Here is a 26,193-nt window from a genome sequence, read left to right as displayed (position 1 = left end):
CAGTGAGATATTTGGGGACATGGCTCTTAGAAACATGGGTTTATATTGTGGGCCTTGCTGGCCCTACAGTTAGACAGAGTGAGATAGCTTTGGGGAGTCATGAAAGGGCCAGCAAATTGCTATTTATTATTCATCATTATTACAATTTTTACTGTCAGGGATGGGGAAAGTGCATGTGGGGTTTTCTGCCTCAGGTGCCAAAATAGATTGGCTGGTTGGCCTTGGGTACTATGAACATGCCTCCTGGCTAGGGAAGAAGCATTTGATGCTCCATTTAGGGCCATAAAATACCTTGGGGGTGGCCCTGGCTGAGGTGATTTCAGTTTTTGTACTCTGATTCCAAATGCATTTAAAGTCTAATGTTTCTGGATAATAACAAAACATTATTCAGATGAAAGGGGGGAAGGTGTAATCTCGGCCCCAGTGCCATCCCTCTGACTGAATCACCTTAACCTCAAGGAAATCCATGCTGGACCCAAATGAGTTGCTTGCTAGAGATGGTGTTTGTTGAGACTCACTGCAGCCTCTTCATGCAATATGATTGCCTTCCAGCGTGGACTGAGAAGTTCAAGGGAGCCAGTTGGTTTGGGATGTCATGTCAGGCAGCAAATTGGCACGCCATCCAGTTTATTGCATTTTTACTGCCAGAGAAGGAGGAAGAGGCATTAATAACTTCTTGACTGTGCCCATGTTGCTGTAGCCTTGAGATAGTCCTCTGGGTCAACATGTTGGACATTGCCTAGTACAGTACCAGGACCTTACATATATGATGAGTTAGAAGATACCTAACTACTTTAATTGAATTGCACTATCACTTTGTTCTAAGCTGTTGGTGGCAGAGTGGCCTTGTGGTTGATAATTTCCTTCCATCTTTGCCCTCACTTCATCTTGGACATATCACATTCTTGCTTATCCATTAAATTATATCATATTGTCCCATATAGTATATATATGTAACCAGTCTTTTTCAGCTATTTTCACCTTTTGTATCCTACTTTGGACAAACTCATGTGCCTTTCCAAGGTGGTAAAATGCCTTACTGCGTTCGCCACCTCAGTTTCATGTGGGGAATTGCATATTTGAAATTACTCCTGTGTGAAAAGCAAATGTCAGAATTTATCATGGCTCCTTAAAAACCTGGAAGAGTATCAGATCCTTTGACTGCTGCGTCGGCCTGAGCTAAGTCCCACTCCTTTGACAATCCGCTGCAGCCACTGATGGGAGCAACAGGAACACTTTAGAGAAGAATTCATTTCAGTACTGAAGCTATGAAAATAGCAAACCTCTTGTGGACCGAGATTGCAAAAGCATATTGCCCTTGGATTCTGGGACCGAAGAAACATCCAATCGGGAGATGACTTATGGGAATTCATGGCAGAAGCTGGAGAAGTGCTTAATACAGATGTTTATAATCTTAAACTTCAAGCTTCAAAACATGCTTTTATTTCCTAGGAAAATGAAATTCATGAAGTTCAGTTGACTAAGAAGGACGGACAGAGTCTTGGTATAACAATTGTTGGCTATTCAGGAGTTTCTGATACAGGTGAGTTACGGTATATGACACTTTCTCTTTTGCTACAGAAAGCCCGCAAAATGGACTCTTTGCTGGAATCTGTAAAAATTCAATGCATTCTAAATGCAGAATTAACAAGTAAGAGTGTTCTTTTTTTTCTTTAAGCAGAATCTTCAGGGATTTTTGTCAAAAACGTAATACCTGACAGTGCTGCGGAACACAGCGGTCAAATAAAAGTCCATGACAGAATTATTGCTGTAAGTTTAAGTCTAAGTCTTATTTTTGCAGGCTGTAGAATCATGCGTTGCAAAACATTACTGGTGTAAGGTCTGAGAATGTTAGGCATAAAATAATCTGTTCCAGATTATTTGCTGGCTGAGAATCCCCTTCACATGCCGTCCATCAAATGCGAGTGACTTTTCCCTTATGTAAATCTTCTCTGCCAGCAAAGTGCATTCAAGACCTATGTAGTCTGTGCTGTCCACAGGACTGCATCAGTCACATGTGGCTCCCTCCCACCACTCCCTGGTGGCTGCAGCTGCATATAAATGGCATGACCACTGACCGCAAGTTCACCTCTGCAAAAAATGCAATGTGTGTGATAGTATATGATAATGGATTGGATCCTCACGTTCCTTCTGTGAAAGGAACAGAGCTCATATTTATAGAAATGTACTTTTTTTTTTGCCTCCCCCTTTCCACTGCCATTTCCTGGAAGTCTAATCTGGGGGTTGAAGGACTGGGAAATGCTATAGAGTATGGTGTAGAGCAGGCATCCCCAAACTGCGGCCTTCCAGATGTTTTGGGACTACAACTCCCATGATCCCTAGCTAACAGGACCAGTGGTCAGGGGTGATGGGGATTGTAGTCCAAAACATCTGGAGGGCCAAAGTTTGGGGATGCCTGGTGTAGAGGATTGAGATGGATGGGAAGCTGACAGGTATCATCCTCTCCCTTGCCTCTGTACTTTTATTTTTTTAAATCCTGAACTCTTAGTTGCAAGGATCCCATATAATCTGAGAACGTGTTCACTCACGCACACAGTCTTCAAAGGTAGCCCCACATAGAGCGCATTGCTGTAGTCCAAGCGAGAGATAACTAGAGCATGCATCACTCTGGCGAGACAGTCCGTGGGCAGGTAGGGTCTCAGCCTGCGTACCAGATGGAGCTGATAAACAGCTGTCCTAGATACAGAATTAACCTGTGCCTCCATGGACAGCTGTGAGTCCAAAATGACTCCCAGGCTGCGCACCTGGTCCTTCAGGGTCACAGTTACCTCATTCAAGACCAGGGAGTCCTCCACACCCGCCCGCCTCCTGTTCCCCAAAAACAGTACTTCTGTCTTGTGAGGATTCAACTTCAACCCATTAGCCGCCACCCATCCTCCAACCGCCTCCAGGCACTCACACAGGACCTTCACTGCCTTCACTGGTTCTGATTTAAAAGAAAGGTAGAGCTGGGTGTCATCTGCATACTGATGAACACCCAGCCCAAACCCCCTGATGATCTCTCCCAGCGGCTTCATATAGATATTTAAAAGCCTTAATTAGCCTTAAAACTGGTGTTATCATTCACGTAACTTGCTTTCTGACATGGATTTCCATTTAGAAACCAATTGTATTTTTCACACATGTCTATGTATTAGGTCGATGGGATTAACATTCAGAATTATACCAACCAAGAGGTGGTGGAGGCATTGCGAAATACAGGCCCGATTGTACACTTGGCGTTGCTTCGAAAGAAACCGTTGTTTCCTGCTTTCTCTTCAGAAAAAGGCTTAGGCAGAGGTAAAGCTCTTCTTTAACTATACCTAATGATATTCTAAACCAATGCAAATCCCTTGGCATTTATTTCACTGAACACCTTGGTATTTTTGTGCTGGTGGTAAAGTCTTATTTATTTACATGACTGGTCATTCCTGCAGAACCAGTTCATCCTGGCCATGTCCTTCCACACTTCTGAGTACATGCTAAAAGGTTTTATGTGGGACATCGCTTGAGGGTAACCACAGTTACTACAGATTGCAGCAGTAACTCAGATCATATTGTGCCAGTTTATACACACCCACCCACCCCTTTATGTTTTCATATAGAACAAACAAACAAACAAACAAAAAGAAACATCAGCAACAACAATCCATTTTATATTGAGGTGTTAGACCTGTGCTTGGAGGTTGTGATAGGCTGGATGTGGGCCAATAACCTGAAACTGAATCTTGAAAAGAAAGGGGTGTTCTGTGTCCCAAGTTCTTGTGTCCAGGAGGTGGGGAGGCAGCCTGCCTTCGAAGGAGCCAAGTTTTCAGCTTGGGGGAATGATCATTGATTTAGCTCTGTCACTGGAGGCTCAGGTACCCTCAGGGGGCTAGGAGTTTTTTAAGCCCTAAACAACTCGGGAGCCTACAAACCTGAAAGTCTCCTTCTCTACAGAGCCTCTCGGGTGCCAAGATTGGCTGTGTGGTGGGGTCCTCTTAGTCTTTGCTCTGCCCTCAGAAGCTCAGGTGGTGGTGGTTCAGGAGACGGCGTTCTGTGTGGCAGCCCCTAAGTTGTGGAACTTGTTCCCCACAAAGGTTAATCTGGTAGCTTTATGTTATAACTTCTGGCAAATGCTGACGACACAGCTCTTTGCCTTGTCTTTTGACCCTGGAAGTTTTTGGGTTTCTAGGAGCTACCATCTTTTCTCATTGTAAGTTATTTTAATCTGTTTTAATATTGTGTTTTAACATTGTAACTTGCTCTGGTACATTTGAGTGAAGAGTAGGTAATTAACAACAACAGCAACATACTCCAGTATTGAGAACATCATTGGTTATCTGTTAGTTTTGGGGCCTTCAGAAATTAACACATAAACAACAGAGCTCTCAAAATGCTATAATCTGGTCCAACTGACTATATTACTGTGCTAAATATAAGGTATTAATTACTGTGGAACCATTTATTTCCCTAAATCAATGTGTGTGTTTTTCATTTCAATTAAAAACATTCTAATAATTTTTAATAAATTATGGAATTGTTGTTCTACTCTTCTAAGAACTTCTTGGGGTGAATAAGCCCACTTTTACTATTTTAGCTGCTAAATGGGGACAAATGGCTTGTTAATAGTGCATTTGGGAGGTAATCCACATCCAGTAATCACAGGGAAAGTTGTATGCTGTGCCATAAAATCAGGCTTGATCTGAAAGGTGAGGTAGGTGGAGTGACATGCTTGCTATCTAAAAGGTTATATAAGCACACTTCTTCCATACAATCCTTGGATTGTGCAACTGACTGGAAATTTTTGGAATAGTTGCAGTGCAGCCAAATATGCCAACCTTATCCTTGGCTGGTGTCGTGGAGACTGAGACTACCGTAGATAGTGATAATGAGGAACTACAAAAGCGAAAAGACAACTCTGAACATGAGAGGAAGCAAAAACGACATGCAGTTGGTAAGTGATATAGCTTTGGAGGAGACCTTTGCTACACTAACCTTCTGTTTGCCAACCATATCATATATGGTCTTCAAATACTAGTAGGACAAAAGAGTGTCAATAGAGGGGGATATTGAGCAATTAATTTTAGTAGCAGCCTTATTTGGCCTAATAACAGCAGGATAATGTTTGTTGTTGTAGCACATTAAAAACTTGTTTTTGAAGCTTTGTATCTGTGCAGGAGACGCATTATGCTGCAGTTACAGAATTGCTGGAACCCTTGTTTTCTGCTGCAGTTGACAAGTTGTGATGACTTTGTCAGCTTTCACCATATTGGGGCATTCACAGGCTAATTGGAATGATTTTTAAACAAAATAAGTGGTCTGTGGCATGCGATTCTTCATCTGTAGGCTTGTCATTTCGTAAAATTTTATTTTATTACAGAAAGGTAAAAACCATTTAGGATACAGGAATGTAAAAGTGTTTTCACACTGGTAAATATATTCACTTACCTTTCGTGCTTGAGAGCTAAAAGCAGTCATTTCATTTCAAACATGGTTGATACTAAAACACTGTCTATAAAAGTTCACCCTGGAGCAGAATTTAATGGCCAAATTAAATTCCAAAAATAGGTACTTATATTGGAAATGCTGACAGGCACTTAATTATAATAGCACTAAAGTAAAACTCCCCTAATTTAATGCCCTGTCTAAACTCTGGAAACGCCTTTCAAACTTAATGTAAAAAGTGTGTTTTATAAAACGTGTTTTTTTCTCTAGGTCTGATTGTGCTAAGCTTTAATTCAAATTCCTGAATAGATTTAAAACAGTGGTGTGGCCTAACAGCTACAATGATGTTTAAGTAATGGTACAGTCAGTGAAATATAATTTAATATGATGTTTGCATGAAACCCTTTATTGGGTTCTAGCCGAGTACCTGAGCATCAATATGATGCATTGGCTAGAATGATAGAATCACAGAACTGTAGATTGGAAGGGATCATCTAGTCCAACCCCTACAATGCAGGAATCCTGCCGACAGCTGTCCCTGGATGGGCTAGAATCACCAACCTTCTGGTTAACAGTCAGATGCACTGACCCATTGTGCCACAGACTGCACTTTGCTTCTGATCCTGTAGGTCTAAAATCCCTTTGAAGCCATCCAATTGGTGGCAATTACTACACCTTGTGGGATCAAATTCCAAAGTTTAAGTATGTGCTGTGTGAAGAAATACTTCAATTTGTCTGTCCTGAATCTTCCACCATTCAGCTTCTCTGAATGACCCCAAGATCTGGTCCAGAAAAGTTATCCGACCCCGAAGTAGACTGCACCATTACTTCAGAGCATCTGGTTGGGGAGTCTTGACAGGTGTTCCAATGGTTTAACTCCTGTCTGGCCATATTCACAATGTGGTTGATAGAGACACTAGTTCAACTCCATGTGTGTTGACTTACGGTGTCATAAGGCTTGGTGTTACAGACAATGCTTCATTAAGATCTACATGAAGCCACATAAGTGTAGATAGGAGTGCAATTTAAGGATGCTTACTTAGAGAGACTTTGCAACCGTATGTCTTCAGTTATATGTTTCCATATTTCAGAGCGTTGTGTACACAAAGCTTCAATGGCAGCTAGCTTAAAATTCATTTAATAAAACTGCACACATGTTCTTCCAAAAGTTTACATAGGGCTGTGTAGGAAAGATAACACTGCCTTCAAAGGAACTTGCTTTCATAAAAATGAATCCCGTGCAAGATTCTTGATACAGAATCTTGATATAGTTCAGTAAAAGAAATAATCTTAAATTTCACTGTGGCCTTGCAGAGATCTTTTGTTTATTTATCTTGGACATTCAGGGTCATGCAAAAGGCACAATGGAGTCTTAGAAGCTCAGTGCATCTGAATAAATTCTTGCCAGGTAGCAGAGGTAAAACTAGCCTGTGTCATTTGGGAGTCCTCCAAAATGACACTTTGCTCAAATGTTTGAAGGATTATCAATGAAGATGAAATGCATGCAATCCAATCCCTATGTGTGTTTTTTGCCTGGAAGTGAGTTCTGTGGGATTTACTTTCAAATATGTGACTTCTACCTTGATATCTTAGGATGTAATTAAACACTATACACTGACATCCTGTGGTGGTTCTCTGTTTCTAATGAAAGCAAAACTTATTCTCTTAAGTTAAAGACTCAAGACAAGACTGGCTGATTTTCTGGTCAAAGCAGATCCTTAAGTGTCCTATCCAGACTACTTCCTGCAGTAGTTCTATTTAATGTGACATTGCATGTTTTAAAAAACATAAATAACAAAATAATGCATGTGGTTTTAGGTGGAAAAGCATTAAAGTAAGTGCAGTATACATTAGGATTTCAGGAACATGGAATGCTGCTCATATGTAATGTCCTGTTACTTGTCCCAAATGGTAACAAAATAAGCCATAAAATTAAATAGCTTGCGGTAAACTTATCCTCCTGTTGGTGCCACTGTTACTTGAACTTTTCTGTCTGCCTGTGGGAGTTTTTTGACTTCTGCAAGTTAAATATTACTTAGGGAAGGAACTTTTTATAAGTACGCTGAGCTTCTGGCTGGGGTCAAATGCAGGGCAGCCAGCCATTTTTATGTTGTCTAGCCATGTCAAATTGTCTTACATGGCTGTAATACCGCTCTGGATGCATAAGTAAGAAAGCTGAAAAGATATAAATGTCAAGATAGCCAAGTTCCCACGGAAGGCTGGTTCAGAACTGAAGCTGATGCTAAAGTTCACATGGCTTTTATAAAAGCAAGGCTTTTATAATAATAACTCTGCTGGATGAGGCCACAGGCCCACCTAGTCCATCACCCTATTCTCACTGTGGTCAGTCAGATTCCTATGACAAGCTTGCCAGCAGGACCTGCATAGAACCCTCCTCTCCCTTATTAGGATTCTCAGCAACTGGTATTCAGAGGTGCTTCCTCTTACAGCGGAGGTAGAACATATCAGTTGATAGCCTCTTCCGTAATTTGTCCTGTCCATTTCTTTAAAGCCATCCAAGTTGCTTGTCATCACTCATGTGTAGTAGCAAATTCTACACTTTTAACTATGTGCTGTGTGAAGAAGTTTTCTTTTGTGTGTTCTGAATTTCCCAGCATTCAGCTTCATGGGATGGCGTGGCTTCTAGCTTTGTGAGAGAGGGCGAAAAATGTTTATCTACCTGTTTTCTCTACACAACGCATAACCTTATGCACTTTTGTCATGTTTCCCTTATGTATCTTCCCCTCCCCAAAGTCCCCAAACGGAGTTGCTCCAACCTCTTGAGAATTCTTGTTGCTCTTTTCTGCACATTTCCCATCAATGCAATATCCTTTTTGAGGCAAGGCAGACAGAACTGTACGCTGCTATGTCTGCCATTCTGTTGCTGTAGTCCTTGATGAGGAGTTGCTGCAAGTGAATGATGGCCCAGTCAGCTTTTATAAATGTCAACTGGTCCTTCTAAGTTAATTGAACTGAACTTTGTAGCCAAGAATGATCAATTGATGCAGCAAAACAATGCAGCACCCATGTCTCATTGACGCAACAATTGCTGCCCTTACTTTTGAAACGAAACAAACGGTATTGGGTGATGCTTTGTTCTCCTGCAATGTTCTGCTCTACAGGGCAGAATTCTACAATTTTCCTGTATACAGGGATAGCAGCGGCCAGCTTACTGGCTTCCCAAAACTGCATGTTGCAGCTGCTTACACAGACTGGGGAGGGCCAAGACTGCAGGGAGCTTGGCAGGAGCAGGAATGGCGGTGGAGCCAATCCAGTGCTCCTGCTGCTGTTTTTGCAGCTGCAAAGCTCCCTGCTGCCATCTCTCTTCCCTCCTCGGCATCAATGCACAGTGTTGGGAAGCTAGGAGTGCACTGCCCCTTTCCCACTACTGTCCCAGGGTAACACTCTTCCTGTACATGGATGTAGGTATAGATATGTTGGTGCTTTATTAATGTTTAATGGGGGAAAATGCATTTCTCAAGATCTGGTCTCAAATTTTAATTGTTGCATCTAGGGAAAGCTCCAGAATTGCCAGAAAACAAATTAAAATCCAAGTGGGAAAAACTGCTGGGACCTGACTTTGAAGTTACGGTATGCTGTTCATACACTTTTGTTTCTGTGATATATATTTAGTGTAAGTTTAATATTCTTTACAAATTTACGAGAGTGATTATCTTCTGCATTTCTAGCTACCTCTTAGAAAAACAACAACCCCAAACACTCAAGGTAGTAAAGTAAACGCAACATTTAGAATATTGAGTAAAATGTTATTACCAAAGGCATGAATGATGTGAAAAATACCATTAGAAGATGCAACAGCAGCAATCAGAGTGAAAAGAGCGATACCGGAAGATGTTCACTAGTAAAGGGAAGGCTTTGTTTCAATGATGTAGTCAAGGGGGAATACAGGAGAATGTGCACGTCTGGGAATATTTTTTCACAGCAGGAGTGATGGCATCGTCTGCCAAAGCACTAGGGAGTTTGATGGTGCCAGCTGATCTTCCTTCAGAAGGGTATTACTCTGTCTTGGCACCATAATTTAAAAGGTCCATGTCCCTTGTGCCTCCACCCTTCTGTAATTCCCCCAGTCCTGGCTGTCAGACAGATTTGTACGTGTGGAGGCGATTCTTAAAATATTGCAGTCCAAGGCTATGCAGGTTTTAAATGTCGAAAGCAGTTTGAATTGAACTGAGATGCAAATTGATTGTCAGCGCAGGCGATAAAGAATTGGAGTTGTCTTAACCCCATCTGATCAATTCAAACTACGGTATTTCTTAATGCTGCTAGCTATCCGCTAGATATTTCTCCTTTTATTTCAATGATCAACTAAGGGCTTTCTCTTCCAATAAATAATGTTCTATAGTTGATTGGACTTTTTGAAAGCAATTAAGGTGACCCCATAATATTCAGGTTTTGTCTGTCTGTATTTTTTTTAAAAATGAAACTAGTCTATTATTTTCCTAACCCCATGACTGAAGTCAAACTTAGTTGGTCTCTAAGGTGCTACTGGACAATTTTTTAGTAGTTTTACAGTGAGTTGTAAGTAGCTTTTTGAAACTATACAGAAACTTATTTTACTTGATGAGGAAGTGGCATCATTAATTATCAGTATTATATCTGCCTTACAAATATTCTGGGCAGTTTACAGATTATTAAAACAATGCACAATGTTAAAGTGCAGTTATTATCTAAATTTCTGAAGTAAAATAGTCTTGTCTGAAAATGAGCAGCAAGAGGTCCCGGCAGCCATCTCTCTTCAGAGGCTTTTCCAGATTTTGGTGACACAGCTGAAAAGGCCCTCTCCCACCTGTGTTTCTGATGCGGGGGGGGGGGTAGGGTCTGATGAGCAAAGTGTATAGTGCAACACACTGCGATACCTCTCGTTCAGTCTCTGCACATTTAGGCTCTAATGCAATTTAATCTCTATGCAAGCAAGCTCTAATGTAAAAGTATGTGTGAATTCAGTTTCAACCACCACTGGCAATGCCTTGACATTCCAGAATTACTGCTGGTATGATTGTTTGTTTCAAGGTGGTTTAAAAGAAACAGTTATTATATCCTTATTTTACATGGGGTCCCTGGTCATCCCTCATCCAAGGAGCTGACTAGACCCACACCTGTTTCATGTTAGCAGTGCTGCACCTTCATATGCGCCCAGACCATTAAAAAGACCTGTGGGGTCATATTCTTATGTTTAAAGGAGCAGCACAACTTTATCCATGCGCCACTGTCCTAGTAATGTACATGTAGGATGATCAGCACTCTCTCCTCTCCACAAAGGGGCATTGCTATGATTTATCTATTTTACATCTGTTGTGCACTTACTGTGTTTAGCCCACTGACTTTGAAATAAATATAATGCTTTAATGAGTACCTGTGAAATCTTTCCTTTTTAATCTTTAGGTTTCAACTGTGGACATGCCAATCACAGATGATGCTGAGCTACAGAAATATTCAAAGGTATTGAGTCGTCCCTTTTTCTATTTCTGTAACACACTAGGAATGTAAATAGATATGGGTATTATCCACCCATTTAGAACTTACTAGATTTGAAAGTTTGGGCAAATTCCTGATTTGTATCTCTTTTTATGTGCTGGACGTGAATTTGTCCCAAGAAGCTATTCTGTCCCTCCTTTTTCAAATGATAGTCTGTGCAGAATTAAATATATTGGTTAGATGTCTAGTATTTAGCAGCTTTGCTCTTTGAAATGCTTTGTGCCGATGTCTTGGCTTATTGATTGCTAGGACAGGAGTTGTAGAATAATGCAAGCCAGAAACATTTTTTTGTAAATCAAAGCTTCACCTTGACTACCAACTGGGAGCAACACAGGCTGTAGACTTTACTGTTAGAAGCTGCACAAAGTTAGTATGCAATCTGCAAAGGACAGACCAATGCCAACTCGCTTTGCTGGATTTCATTTGACCAACTACATCTCATCAGCCTTAATAAACATATAACTTCCTTGATCATCTGAGATTTTCAGGTGATGGGAATTGGCTTCTGCTTTTGCTTTTCCACCACTTTGCCATCTTGTCCAAACCTGGAGCTGTGGGAAACATTTATTATGGTTATTTGAAACAAACCTCCTTCAGAAACCACAGTTGGATTGTTTGAATCTCACAATATTAAGCACATTTTGTCGACTCCTCCTTCTGGCTGCATGGGAGGAGGAGAGGGGAAGATCGGGCATGGAAACCCAGGTGAAGGCTCACGTTTCACTGAACCATGATTTAATGTGATGTCTGAATGCAGCCATTAGACATTATGCAATAAAACTGATGAAGCTATAGATAACACTGCTGAGGTGTAGTCTATGACCCTTGTTTTGAAATACAGTGGTACCTCGGGTTACAGATGTTTCAGGTTACAGACGCTTCAGGTTACAGACTCCACTAACCCAGAAATAGTACCTTGGGTTAAGAACTTTGCTTCAGGATGAGAACAGAAATCGCACGGCTGCAGCGGCATGCCCCATTAGCTAAAGTGGTACCTCGGGTTAAGAACAGTTTCAGGTTAAGAACGGACCTCCAGAACAAATTAACCCGAGGTACCACTGTATATAAATCTCAGTTCTCCAAATCTATCAATTGACTTCTCCCAAGAGGCCCTGTCCCTAGAGGTCAAAGTCGCTGGAAAAGCTGATAAAATACCATACATTTTGGGTTTTTAACAGCTGTTACTTACTCACACACTGCTTTGTTTTCAACAGCTCCTACCTATTCACACAATGAGACTGGGGGTGGAACTGGATACATTTGAAGGACATCATTATATATCTTCAATAGCGCCTGATGGTCCGATTGCCAAACTTGGTTTATTGCAGTTGGAGGATGAACTTCTAGAGGTAAAGTTTGTAGACAATACGTTGTATGTAGCCATGATATTCAGTCACATTCCAGTGTTTTACAAGTGTTCATGTGGGTGAAACTCATCAGAGTACCTTTCTACACAGCTACAAAGAGGAATAACATAAATTAAAGCTATGAGTGGAGGGCAGTAAAGTGTGTCCTTAAGTCTGGAAGTCTCAGGCCTTTGGGTTTTCCGTAGGAGATGGAAGCAGTTCCTCCTTTAAATAATTTAATTCACTATGTCACAAACTCATGCCCATCAATGCAGTTTGTTTTTCCTTTTGGGACATTCATTATAGGAAATGCTGAGTGCCAAAGATTTAAAGGACATGGGGGGGGGAGAGAAATATATTGACAATCAACCAAAACTGTAGTATGGAAGTAATAAAGTCTTGCTATGATTTAATTGTTAGTGAATTATTGTTATATAAGCCTGGATTCTGTCTATACATTACTTATCCAAACCCACAACTATGTCCAGAGCTTGTGAAACATTTCTTTCATCCCACTCTCCCCGTTTTGAGTTTTTTTTAAAAAATAAACAGGCCTCTTGGTTAAAATATACCCCCTGTTAGCCTAGAGCACATGTTAAAAATTAACCAGGTTATGCACTCCATTAAATAAAAGCTGTAATGGGCAGAAAAAAGTAACAAACTCACAAAGAAAACAGCACTGCCAAACCACTGATATCGCTATCAAGAGACAGGCCGTTGGAATTAATAAGATATGCAAGAGAATGCCCATTGACTGAATAGGAGTCAGTCCATAACTCTCATTCCTTCTCTTTGCTGTCCTTCTCAAGACCATCGTTTTGTTTGGAAATTGGCTACTTAGTAATAAGGAAGGAAGGAAATGTGTAAATGAAAATGTGTAGAATGAAAATTCAGGATTATGACATACAGAGAAGAGGCATTGCAATCCTATTCAGATGTGTTTCATCCTGTGAGGAAGGTGTATAGGAGTCTTAATTTTGAAATTATATATATAATGTTTCAGGCTGCTTTAAGGGATTTGCTTTGAACTGGTGTGCTGGAGTTGGAGGGGAGGCTCAGTCAGGGGTGTGAAACCTTTTTCAACCCAAGGATTTCATTCCTTTGGGTGGGTGGAGGAACACACGGCAGTGGTGGATGGGGCCAGGGGCAAACATGGATGGAGCAACAGTGTGATGCTTAGCTCGTAGGCTACCTTCCAGCCACACAGAAGTCAGAGGTACCTACACCATCCTCTCCAACCTCACGAGTGGGAAATATTGTCACATGTGATTCAAGGACATGTTGCCAGCCAGACAAAAAGGCTCAAGTAAGGCACAGAGCAGAGCTGATGTGGGTCGGGGTGTCAGGGAAGGAGGGGTGTGGCCTGGGCAGGTAGTGGTGTTAGAGTCCGATTGAGAGGGTCAGATTGAGAGACTGGGGGAGGAGGTAAATTTGGCCGCTGGGCCTGAGGCCTCCCACCCCTGAGATAAAAGCAACTGATTACTTCTTTCATGAGTGCAAACACATACACACAAAAACAGAATAAGAAGAATAAAATTAAACCATAATGCATCACAGCCTGGAAGGACCAGAAGGGCAAAGATACAACTCAAAAGGGATAATAAAGTATTCATACACATATTCCCTTTACAAATATTTATTTTAAAAAAATAAAAGTATGATTTAGGGTGGAACCAGATCAGTTGCCTTCAAGTCCATGTACGTTCTCATTTCTTGTCATAGGTAAATGGTGTTCAGCTCTATGGAAAATCCCGCCGTGAGGCAGTTTCTTTTCTTAAGGAAGTGCCTCCTCCATTTACCCTGGTTAGTTGCCGGCGCCTGTTTGATGATGGGACAGAATCCTTTGTGGACGAGCCCACAGCCATTCTTACTCGCTCCCCAGAACCAAAGGTAAAACAATAACATTTTTAAAAAACAAAAGAAAAAGGGAAGGGGGTGCAAACAGATGTACCTTGACTTTCAGAAGATAATGGGTTGGATCCAGATGTGGTCCCATTGCATTCAGTGGGATTTAAGTTAGTCATGACTTAAGCTAGAACTGTACGTTCTTGTAACTCTCTTTGCCCAAGTGGTAACAGCTGGGGTAGTTGCAGTTGAACAATGTTGTGGTCTAAAATTGTAACTACTTCTTATTGGCCCTCTAGGCTCAACTATGAACTAGTTACTTTTCAGAATACAGTCGTACCTTGGTTTTCAAATGCTTTGGTACTCAGATGTTTTGGCTCCCGAACGCTGCAAACCTGGAAGTGAGTGTTCTGGTTTGTGAATGTTTTCTGGAAGCCAAACATCCGACATGGCTTCCACGACTTCCAATTGAGTACAAAAAAGCTTTTGCAGCCAATTGGAAGCCGCGCTTCAGTTTTTGAACGGTTTTGGAAGTTGAATGGACTCCCAGAATGGATTAAGTTTGACAACCAAGATGTCTTGAAGAAGACTGTCCTGAAGAAGCGTTCGCAAGACAGGACAGGGATTGACAAATCAATAGTAGGAATGGAAGAAAGATGATGTGGGAGAGAAAGGAAACGGAGGTATTGTTGAAGCACTATAATCTCATCAAGGAGAACAGCAGGGTGAACCAAAACAGTCTAAACTTGAGATAGCAGTTGCAGGATTCTAGTTTTCTACTTCATTTCTCCTCTGAATCCATATTCTATCCTGGTTTTAAAACTTTTCTGACTTCCCTTTCCCCCCAAAGCCCTGTTAATTGTAGTGTTTTGTAAGCAGAGAGGAAACCAAACACTGGTGTCAGGATCAAAAGTGTAAGTGACTGGTGATTTTTCTAAAGTTCCATTTAGGTGACAGCGGCAGCCCCACCCAAATAGTGAGGAGATCCTTTAGAAGAGCATTTCAGGAAGCTCAGGAGCCACTGCTAGAAGAGAGAGCAAGCACAGAAGCATTTTGCCACCCCCACCCCCCAACAGGCTTTGCTGGATCATAGCCTGCAATTCCAAACATTCCACCAGGGGAGTCATATATCTTCTGTGCATAGTGCAGAAAATGATGGTCAAAGTCTCTCTTCTTTTTTTGCCTTTTCTTGGTGAGCAATGAATCTGATCAGAATCTGAAATTCAGGCTCCACTGCCTTGAATTTTATGAAGCTGAGTGTGTGCTTTTGAAGCAAAGCTACAACAGTAGTTTAACAAATGCATCTTCCCTGAGAGATATTTCATGTTTGTGACTTTACTACTTTCACTGTAATTGGAAACTCCTAGTGGCTTTATCTAGGCAGGTAGCTGGAAACATCATTGTACTAATGATACAAGGTATGTAAATCAATGGGCCGACATGCTGACAGTGTACATCCCATTCATCATTCTTCAGTTTAATAAGGGAGCAAAAGCTTTGAATTATACCTAGTCTCAGCTTCCCCATTAGCTGATTACTTCCATCTTGTGAACAAAGGACCTGATGCAAACTGGAAGAATACAGTTTGAGTTTTAAAAATTTTTTTTTCCAGAAGTACAGACCTTGTCTTTCAGTGTTTTGTAATAAAGTAAAACTTTTGCTTCTGGCTCCATGGCTCCATAATGATGTATCTTCTTGATGTACTAGTGTCCGGCTTTGGATAGCTTAGCGATTAAGTTAAACGTTCCATTTAACTGGCAGTGCAGTGCCAATATACTTCTATGAGTTTATCAGTGGCCACTGAGATCTTTTAAAACAATGGTTTTACACTGATATCAGGGCATTGTATAAATTCATTTGTTTCTGAGATATACCACAGAATATGCTTTATGAATCTATTTACCTTGTTCTTATTATGTGAATATCCCTGAGATGCTGTGATGAAGGGCAGTGTATAAATTTAATTAATAATAATAATAATTGCATTACGTCTAAGTCGGGGATTGTAGTTTGTTTCGCTTCTAATAAATCACAGATAATAAGCTAAGAACAAACCTTGGCTACAGATCGCAGTTTATCTGGAGCAAAGCCAAAAGCGATCCCTGGGACTGTGGTTTGTTTCTTTGCAGTATGAGTGGGGAGGAGCAAAACAGGCACAATTAATTCATGCATGGTTTCATCATGCTTTTTAGCTTACCAAGCCTTGGTGAGTTCTTCCATTTTTGACCCTGTACATGTATACAGACTTTTGGTAATGGGACCTCTTTCGGATTTTCAGTGTAAGGAGTCATAACATTGCCTTTCAGAGTCTCCAGCTAGAAGTGCTCTTGTTTTTCCACTGAAAGCATTGTGGGATCATGTGACTGAATATTTTAGGGCCTTGTTCCTTTGTGTTTTGCCCCTACTATTTAAAACTATGAATTTTGGATTGTTCAAAGAACTTTACCGATAGTAATCCTTGCAACAATCCTATAGAGCAGTCCATCATCATTACCCCCATATGGAAGATGGCATGCAAGATACAGTGGCCACTTACAGGATTCCTGGCAAAGATAAGTGTTGACCAGGAGCCTCCAAGTTCACAGCTTTGTTTGCATACCAGGTTTATTTATTTTATTTTATTTTATTTTTTGCTTTCCTCTCTGTGCCCTTTTATGCATCTAATGCTACCATTGAAGGTTAGTGACCTTAGCTTAAGTGAACTGAGCCAATATCTAGTTTCACAGAATGATTTAAATTCTAGTCCAGGCACCCTCTTCACCTTGCGTGCGATGGATAAATTTATCAACAGGTGGAAAAAAGCATGATATCTTATTTCTCAGGTGAAACCAGGGCAGGAAGAAGAGGAAGAGGTGGAGCTAGAACTTTGGTCTTCTGAAGTCAATGTCATTGAACTTGTAAAGGACACTAAGATGGGCTTAGGATTCAGCATTTTGGACTACCAGGTATGCTGTGCATCCATGATGATTAATTGCCTTTGATCCTGATTGCATTTACGGTTGTGCCTTAGTATTCCCTGTACGTTTTGTTGACATGATCTTTGCATATTAGCAAAGAGCTGAGTCGGTTCTTTTGCAGTTTTTGTTTCTGGTCTCAAAAACTTTCTGTGTAGATACAGGAAATGTTTTTAAATAGCTAATAAAAACTACTATCCATTGTTATGGATTGGAATACTGTATCCAGTTCTGGGTTAACAGTTTGCCATAACACGCTGCATATATGAGTGCTGCCTAAATGCTTTTGTTTAATAAGACAAATTTGTCAAAGGATATAGAAATCTATAATACTTTTACAAAATAAGACACGAACTGGGGATGGATTCAAGACAAATACTTGAGATGTGCTTGTGAAAAGTAATTTTTTTCTTGACATATTTTATATTTCGGAGGGGGCTCCAAATGTTTACAGTATAGCTACCTACTATCCTTTGCAGAGGGCAATAATATGCAGACTTGCTTTTATATTTTTGTATGATCAGAATTAATGGAGGCTTTAATAACAGTTTTTATTTACTTACTGATGCAAATACATTGGCAAGGAATAGGATGCAGCTAAATTTGAATTATTTGAAATGGGCTGTAAGCCATTTAATTTTAGATCTTCCATCATTTTAAGATATTGGTTTATAAAGTGCAGTGTGTCCTTGCTGAGCTACTAAGCTTTTTATGGTGCATATCTATTAATGGGGTATATTCAGTCACAGTAACTCTTTTGATAGGCCATGGGGGGGGGGAGCAAATTAATATATGCAACTGGAATTGGCCCTTCAATAATAGACTGGAGTGACCCGTAGAAAAATAAATTATTGCCTTAGCCCAGGAATGGCTAACCTGTGGCCCTGTAGTTGTTGGGACTATAACTCCCATCATCACTCACTACTAGCTATGGTTGCTGGGACTGGTGCGAGCTGAGAGTCCAACAACATTTTGAAAGATCCATCTCTGACCTAGCCCATGCTTACCTGACCTCTGTAGTATTTTGCACTTGCTTCTCCACTTCCATCAATCTGTAAGCCAGCCTTCACCAACACAATGCTCTGGACTATAAAACAGGGGCTGATGGGGGTTGTAGTCCAAAGCATTGAGAGGGCATCTAATTGGCAAAGGCTCTCTAATCTGCCCTATGGTACCACTTTGGGTGTATATATTGGATAATGCACATAATAGCTTCTCTCACAAATTTACTGTTTACTGCTTTTCTCTCTCCTTCTCAGCCATATTCTTACAAATGCTTTTTAATGTATTTTTTTTATAAACTTGGTCTGTAACCAAGGTTGCTTCCACACAAGGGCCCTTTGGCACTGCTGAGGCACTGCTGTTTTTGCATTCAGCCGGAAGTCTTGGTAGCAGTAGACCATCGATGCTTCTTGGAAATGGGAATGATTGGAGGATAGGGATTTCCCTGAGTCAGGGCTCTGAAAAAAAAGGTTTCCTTTCCAGCTTCCAGGGACTATTGGAGGATAAGTTATATGAATGCAGTTACAGTGATTCTCATGACTGCATGGCTGGGGGGGGGGGGATATGGCTTATGGCTAATCAATGAAAACAAAATGAATCTACTGGGGGGGGGAATTATTCAGTGCTAGACACTGTTTCTGATGTATCCTTGCAGCCATATCCTTGCTGTAGATGTTTATATTACCTCCAGATTAGATGTTGTAATTGCTCTACGTGGAGCCACAGTTGAAATTCAGCAGTATAGCTTTCGACTGGTATTAACTGCTATAAGCATGTTTAATGTTACAAGCTACTCAGCTGATTACTAGTCTCAATTCAAGATGGTGGTTAGCTACTTAAAGTTCTGAGCATCTACCGGTAGGTTTGGGATAATTCAGGGAGCAGCTCTGTTATGAATAGCCTGCATTTTCAAGAGGGTACTCAAGGGCACGCAGTACTGGCACCTCTGTTGTTGTTGTTGTTGTTGTTAAAAAGTGTGACACTTCCTGTAACAACTTCATGGTTAGTACCGGCACCTATTTTTCTATTAATAAAGCCATCTTTGACCACCCAATGAGATCCTATGGTAGATGTATTTGCCTTCAGATACCAGGTTGATATCCGCTAGGTGCAGGGTTGCCCACACAATTTCAAGTTGTTTCCCATGCAAGCTAGCTCTATTGCAATATTTAGATATTGAGTTGATGTTGCTGATCAGTCAGGAATTTGAAGTCTGAAGGGCTATGAAGTATTATATTCTTCTTCTGTTTTCAACAGCGCTTGTATTTTTGGTGGTTTTAGTATTGCTATGGTTGTTTAATAGAAAAACATGGCAAAACGTAAAATGTTTAATTTATTTATGTTACACTGTAGCCGTTGGCCCTTGGTAAGCTGTAACTTGGCCGGCTCGTTCTGACTTTTCCACACAACTGCAGACTTGCACTCAGCCAAAGACTGTTTTGTCTGTACGCTGTGGTGTTTGTGTGAACTGGGCCATCGTATCAGACAAAGTTAGACAGAAGGAAGGGTGGCTACAGAGAAACTTCCTAAATGGAAAGGGTGGACCATATGTTTTGCCTCTAAAGCTTACTGGAAAAAATATCTGCTCTTTCCAGCAGCATTTGCAATATATCATTATATATTAAAGTGAGTAAATGGCATCCGTTGTGACATTTGTATGGCCGATAACTTAATTTAAAAGTTTTATACTGTGTGAGATAATTAATGAGCTCTAATATCTCTTTGCTGTAATTACATAATAAATCACACACAGTAAAACTCACTTTTGCAAAGCAGGACAGAGGTTTATTACTGGGAGAACAAAGGCCATATCTGAGGCTTTCTGTATTTCTGGAATTCTTAGCCGTTCCTCACTCGTCTGCCTTTTCCAGTATTCTGCTCTTAACTGTGAGCAATACCAGATGAGCTTTTGGAAGGCGAAGGGAATCCCAAAATGGGTAGTTTGGGAATAATTTGCCTGTAGGCTTTAGTTTTATAGAGATGTCAGAAAGAATCTGGAGTTGTTTTTTCCTCATTTTGCATAAACATTTGAAACGTTCTTATAGTTTAGGGTGTAATTTTAGTTGCTGGACAGTTGGTTGTCCAGCATGTTATGTGCATGACCTCCGAAGATTCACACAGAGGAAAACGGGGACTTGCCTTGTAATGTGCCTATTCCTGTGGCAAGGATTGTTTTACTGAAGGCTCTTTGCTCTCCGGCATTATTCATTTGCTTAGCAAATTTATTGGGGTGGGGATAAAGTCAAGAGCACGATAGTGGTTCTTTTGGCAAAAGAAATAACGGGAAATATAGGATACTATCATTTCAAAATATACCTTGGCATCAGCAGTGTGTGAAGTGGCAGGCTATGTACTGCATGGTACCTTAGGGTTTCATGCATGTGCCATTACTGATGTGCACCCAGCTGGTGGTGCAACCAGCTACGTACTCAAAGGGTTTCATTTCTAGAGGGAAGGATGCTACCATTTTATAGTGTGTCTTTAAAAGAAACAAAGGAAAAGGTATCCCTAAAAGGGAGAGTGGTGTGCCAGGGCCAGGGATTAAAAAAAACAGGGGATGTTCCTGAAAAATAAGGGGTGGTTGGAGGATATGTGTATATGCTCTCCTTTGTATTGGATTGTTTTTTTTTCCAGAGACCTCCCTTTCTATATCACTACTCTGGATCCTTCATTCCTTTAAACATCTAGGAGGAAAGAAGGTTGCTTTGGCATAATTCTGTGTTCATCGCTATCATGGAGGCATGGGTGATCTCCATGCCATGGAATGTTTTTTACCTGCTTAGGCTGGTGGCCCAACTCTGCCTCTGTGTGGGTGAAAATACCCTGTCAGAGGCTGGCAGGGCTCTGACGAATGTGTGGCAAAGACAGGGGTGGTGGTGGAGCCTGACCCAGGAGAAGGGGCCATTGATTTATGAGGTTTGGTGCCACCTGTGAGGTAGGAGCCCAGGGTGGGAGGAAAAGGAAATGCCCAAGCAGTGTGAGGAGGGGAAGGGGGTGGAGGACATGTCAGAAGCAGTGGTGTGCGGTCAGTGGACTAGAAGGACTAGGCTAGTCCCCTAAATCAGGCATAGGCAAACTCGGCCCTCCAGATGTTTTGGGACTACAACTCCCATCATTGCTAGCTAACAGGACCAGTGGTCAGGGATGATGGGAATTGTAGTCCCAAAACATCTGGAGCGCCGAGTTTGCCTATGCCTGCCCTAAATGTTCCCCTGGCACATCCTTCCAAAAGCCTGGGAAGCTTCTGCCCAGCTTAGGCAGGGAGACGCAACGGTTTTGGAAAAAAATGACGTTGCATGCTAAATTTGAGCCCTTGCTGTGCCTAATTAGGCCTGTAGGCCAGAGATTCCCTATGCCTGGGTTGTAGTACTTTCAATGGGAACAGTTTTAACATCTTAGACTTAGAGCTTGTGATTTGCTTTCAGCTGGTGGTTTCTTCACTGTTTATTTATGTTGACTGATGTATTTTAAAGTTTTATGTTGTTTCTTTGGCATGTTTTTGTCTATATAACATAAATTGCTCTGGAGGCATTATTTGTGTTAGGTGACCTATAAATTTTAATTTAATCTACTGAACCAATAGGCCAGTTGATAACTCAGGATTTTTGTGGTGTTGCAGGATGCAGCACAAACCTACATCTGCTGGTCCCCCCATGCCTGGTAATTAAATGTGGGATGGTGTTAAATCTAATATTCTGGCCAAGTTCTAGGTTGAGTAATATTCTCTGGCTCCCTTATTTTTTCTCTCCACCATTCTGTTTGGATGAGTAGCTCACCTCCTAACTAACTTTTATGTAGTGTTGCTGGCGAATTCATAGATGACTTCATTTTACTTGATCTGTAGACTTAAAGTTATTTTTCATATGAAGTTCATAAAGGGCTTTGGACAGAAGGTGCTGTAGAAATGGATGCTCTTTGCCAACAGTATGCAAGTGCTTTGCTTATTAATAATCTTGGTAAAAATCAATTATTTACCATACATTCCACAAAATGTAGTATATGAAAGAAAACAAGTCTCAAATGAGCAAACATCAGTTTGGAAATCAGATATGATCCAGACCGGAGTTTCAAACTCTGGTCAAGAATAAGATTATAGAACTGGAAAGACAAATGAGCTTTTTTATAAATATACTTTGACTGCACAAATGTGATATGTAGTGCTCTTACTGTGTGTATGGTTTGGCAAGTTTTCACTTAGTTTCCAGCCTAAAATTCGAACGATTTTCCCTAGTCTACCATTTTAAGAGCTTCACATTTGTTTTTATTCAATTTCTGTCCGATCAGATATGTTAAAGGCACTGTCCTTAATGTATGGAAAACTAAGCTCTGTGGAAAATGCATTTAGCTGTAGGATTAATGGTAAAGCCATGTATATTATCAAATCATTCAACATAATATAACACCAATCAATAATACTTGAAACATTGCTGGCCTTGTTCCTATCACTAAACTAAAGTTTTTGGTGCAAGCTGGTATTATTGAATGGTCTAGCATTAATTTCTTAGCTGTTCTTTGTTATAATGATTATAAATTTAACTTGTGTTAGCTAGGTAGATAAGTCAACTAAAAATTCATATTGTTTACTACCATCTCTAATTATAGTTAAAAGCTCGAGAGTCCCATGGGATAGTGAAGGCCTGATTTCGGCCTCAGAATCATAGATAGAAATTAGGATAGTTAAGTCTGCACTGGATTGAGCATACCCTCCAACAATCCTCAGATGAAAATAGGAACATTTCCCAATTCCCCCCCCAACTGACCCTGCTCGACCCCCTATTTTTTGTGTCACCCCCCCTTGAGGATTTCCTATCTGAAGAAGGATGTGTGCCACCACCACTGCACCAATGGGGCATAGCACACACATCCTTCACTGTCATGAGAAAACACCTTAATCCAGATTTGATTTGATTCTTTGGTAAATTTACAAAATATTTGGTAGATTTACAAAAGATTTACAAAATACACTGACAGGCCGTGGCTGCCTGGGGTTCAACAAGGTCTCTCCTAGCTCTACCTGGAGATGCTGGGGATTGAACCTGGGACTTTGCTGCGTGCAAAATTATTAATAGGCTGATTTATGTTTCTTAATGCTCTTCGGTAAGATCCTCTATTGTTTGCTCTGCCCAAGTTCCAGCTTTAAATCTTTTTGTTAACCACACCGTTCTCTAACATCTTTGCCCTTATGTAATTGGGATGCGGGTAGCGCTGTGGTTTAAACTACTGCACCGCTGGGATTTGCCGATTGGAAGGTCGGCGGTTCCAATCCTCGTGACGGGGTGGCCTCCCGTTGTTCGGTCCCAGCTCCTGCCAACCTAGCAGTTCGAAAGCATGCAGTGCAAGTAGATAAATAGGTCCCACTCCGGCGGGAAGGTAAACGGCATTTCCGTGTGCTGCTCTTGCTTCGCCAGAGGCGGCTTAGTCATGCTGCCACATGACCCGGAAAAACTGTCAGCGGAAGCGGACAAACACCAGCTCCCCCAGCCTGTAAAGCGAGATGAGCACCGCAGCCCCAGAGTCGTTCGTGACTGGACTTAACTGTCAGGGGTACCTTTACCTTTACCGAATTATTAGCATAAGGAGCAGAGGTGCCATTAAAGCATGGAAGCCAGTCTCGTCCATACCATACATTTAAAATCACCATTTTAACAGTCATGGCTTCCCCCAAAGAATCCTGGGAATTCTAGTTAGTTAAGGGTGCTGGCTTCACAATCCCCAGAACCCTTAACAAGGTATAATTCCCAGGTTTCTCTAGGACTGTTAAAGTTGTGTAATAGAGCTTTAAAATATGGCACCTTTATCCTTTTTCAGCAGTTGATTTATTGCTTCCATTCCCCCCCCCCACCTGCTCACTATTTGTGGGGCAAATTCAGAGTCTTTCTGTCCTGTCTATCCTGCACTTGTTGCTACTACATGCACATGAAGGATGCAATGTTCTTGGGATCTCAGGCTAGTTTTACCAGTTTGGTAACTTGGGCAGTACAGTGGTACCTTGTTTTAAGAACAGCTTAGTTTATTTACAGGTAAGTAGCCGTGTTGGTCTGACGTAGTCGAAACCAAAAAATAAAAAAAACCCTTCCAGTAGCACCTTAGAGACCAACTAAGTTTGTCATAGCTTAGTTTATGAACAACTTGGATTAAGAATGCTGCAAACCCGGAAGTAGGTGTTTTGGTTTGTGAACTTTGCCTTGGAATAAGAACATGTTTCGCTTCCTACTGAGTATGTTTCGTTTGTAAATTGAGTCTCCTGCTGCTATGGGAAAGCACACCTTGGTTTAAAAACGCTTTAAGAACAGACTTCCGGAATGGATTAAATTCGTAAACCAAGGTACCACTGCATCTTCTTCTTCCAAGGCTTCCTCAAGTGAATAATATCAAAAATGATATAAAACTCAGAGCCAAGGTTTGGCTACTAACTAAGTGATCAGTAGGTGAAACAAGTGTTCTTCTTTTCCTTGCTAACGTTCCAGGTTTTATAGTGTCCCCTGCTGGCTTTAGGTTTGCAATGTCAAAAATCTCATCCACTGGTTTCAGACTTGTATAAAATTCTATGAGGACAGCTGGCCTAAGCTAAGCAGAGATTTTCCAGGTCTGCTAGTGGGGGGTGGGGAATGCCCAGGAAAGGATATGGAATATCACCAAAGGAAGTTCTGGCCTGAGGGGAGCACACAGCTTGGATGGAGGAAAGGCGCAGGTGGTTTTTAGAAAAGCCTGTTTGAAAGGATGGCTGGAAAATATTCAGGAATGGATTCTAGACGGAAGAAATGGATTGAGTAGAAAGCGATTTTATTCCTGAGGTATGAAAATAGCCCTGATGTAGCTTGAGTAAACTGGCTTTTGATCAGGGTGGCCGATGAAAGTTGGATCAAATCCACTTCATGAATCTCATGTTCCAACTTGGTTCAGTCATGCCTATGCTGGCAAATACTCCAGGTACTTTTTCACCCACCTTTCAGAAACAATCCAGTAAATATGTGAGGGCTGTTTTAATCATTACACGCCCTCTGTAGAGAGGGCAGCAACACCAGGTGCCCATTGGGCCTGGTGGGTTCGGAGGGCATGTCACCAAATGGTATTATTATTATTTTGGAGAGTAGTGTTTTGGAGAGGGAGTGGCAGAGGGTGTTAAGAGGGTGTTCGCACTGACACCACTTACCGGAACATGCTTACATAGGAGTAAGTCCCAATGAACTCAATTCAACCTACTTCTGAATAGTCCTGCAGAGGATTGCTCTGTATAGCTTATCAATACTTCACTTTCTCAGGTTGAAAAGAAAACCAGGTTCCCACTTCTATACAACAGTTAAAGTTTCAGAAGCCGCCTGCCTAGTTTTGCATCTGACCACCCCCTGTTTCATATGTTTGCTCAGTTCCTGCTTTCACTTGCCCCCCTCCCTTTCTAAGACTGCAGACTTTATTCATCTTTTCATGGAGCTTGGTGGGATCCCCCCCCCGAACAGATAGATATATAAGACAGGGTTGGGGAACCATTTTGGCTCCTTGGGTCAGATCCTTATCAGCATCTGACTTGCACACCAAATCTGACACGTGGCAAGACTGCCCACCTGTCAATCATGTGGCATCATTGTAATGAAACATAACTGACAGGTGGTTTTGCTCTGAACTTAAAAGGAAAGTGGGGAGGTGGCTTGCAAATCTCATGTCAATCTTAAAGACTGACAGATATCACTTTGATTTGGTGTTTCATGCAACTACTGCTTGCTATATATAAACACACACACACACGTAGGCAAGCTCTGCAGAATAAGTTATGGCAATAATCCAACATTATCATGAACTTACCACTACTTAATACTTAGCTTGTGTTGTGCTTGGGAATATTGGTAACATGAACAGCAGTTTTAAACCACACATTTTTTGGTGAAAACAAAATACATTGGTCCTCTGAATGAACAAATTTGGGGATTTCATTCGGCAAATGTACATGGTTGACAATCTCTCCCATAGCAAACCAGTCCAAATGATTACCAGATTAAAATAGCATTTGAACAGCTGTCACAGGAACACTAATAATTCTATTGTTGCTGCTTTGACACCAGTTAAATATGATTTCCGAAAGCATCTGTAGTTGGGCCAAGTGGGATTGCCAATCTTGGCAAGTATTA

General features: G+C 41.2%; 1 protein-coding gene across 14 annotated transcripts in view; it reads left to right on the top strand.

Annotated features, from left to right (window-relative positions):
• Nucleotides 1-26,193, top strand: part of PATJ (PATJ crumbs cell polarity complex component) — a 157,958-nt gene that overhangs the window by 11,464 nt on the left and 120,301 nt on the right. For 11 of the 14 annotated variants that reach the window (XM_060276858.2, XM_060276860.2, XM_060276859.2 and 8 more), the window contains exons 9-17: nucleotides 1,453-1,543; nucleotides 1,679-1,770; nucleotides 3,159-3,300; nucleotides 4,796-4,936; nucleotides 8,942-9,018; nucleotides 10,831-10,887; nucleotides 12,138-12,272; nucleotides 13,992-14,159; nucleotides 16,937-17,059. In XM_060276858.2, coding sequence (XP_060132841.2) covers nucleotides 1,453-1,543; nucleotides 1,679-1,770; nucleotides 3,159-3,300; nucleotides 4,796-4,936; nucleotides 8,942-9,018; nucleotides 10,831-10,887; nucleotides 12,138-12,272; nucleotides 13,992-14,159; nucleotides 16,937-17,059 — 1,026 coding nt within the window. The remainder of the gene's footprint in view (nucleotides 1-1,452; nucleotides 1,544-1,678; nucleotides 1,771-3,158; nucleotides 3,301-4,795; nucleotides 4,937-8,941; nucleotides 9,019-10,830; nucleotides 10,888-12,137; nucleotides 12,273-13,991; nucleotides 14,160-16,936; nucleotides 17,060-26,193) is intronic. The other 3 variants (XM_088673962.1, XM_035122728.3, XM_035122724.3) reach the window with 2 other exon arrangements.

Source organism: Zootoca vivipara, chromosome 7 (genome assembly GCF_965207765.1).
Source record: "Zootoca vivipara chromosome 7, rZooViv2.hap1.1, whole genome shotgun sequence".
Classification (NCBI taxonomy): domain Eukaryota; kingdom Metazoa; phylum Chordata; class Lepidosauria; order Squamata; family Lacertidae; genus Zootoca; species Zootoca vivipara.
Note: the sequence above shows the minus strand (reverse complement) of the source record. Positions and strands in the feature narration are given on the sequence as shown.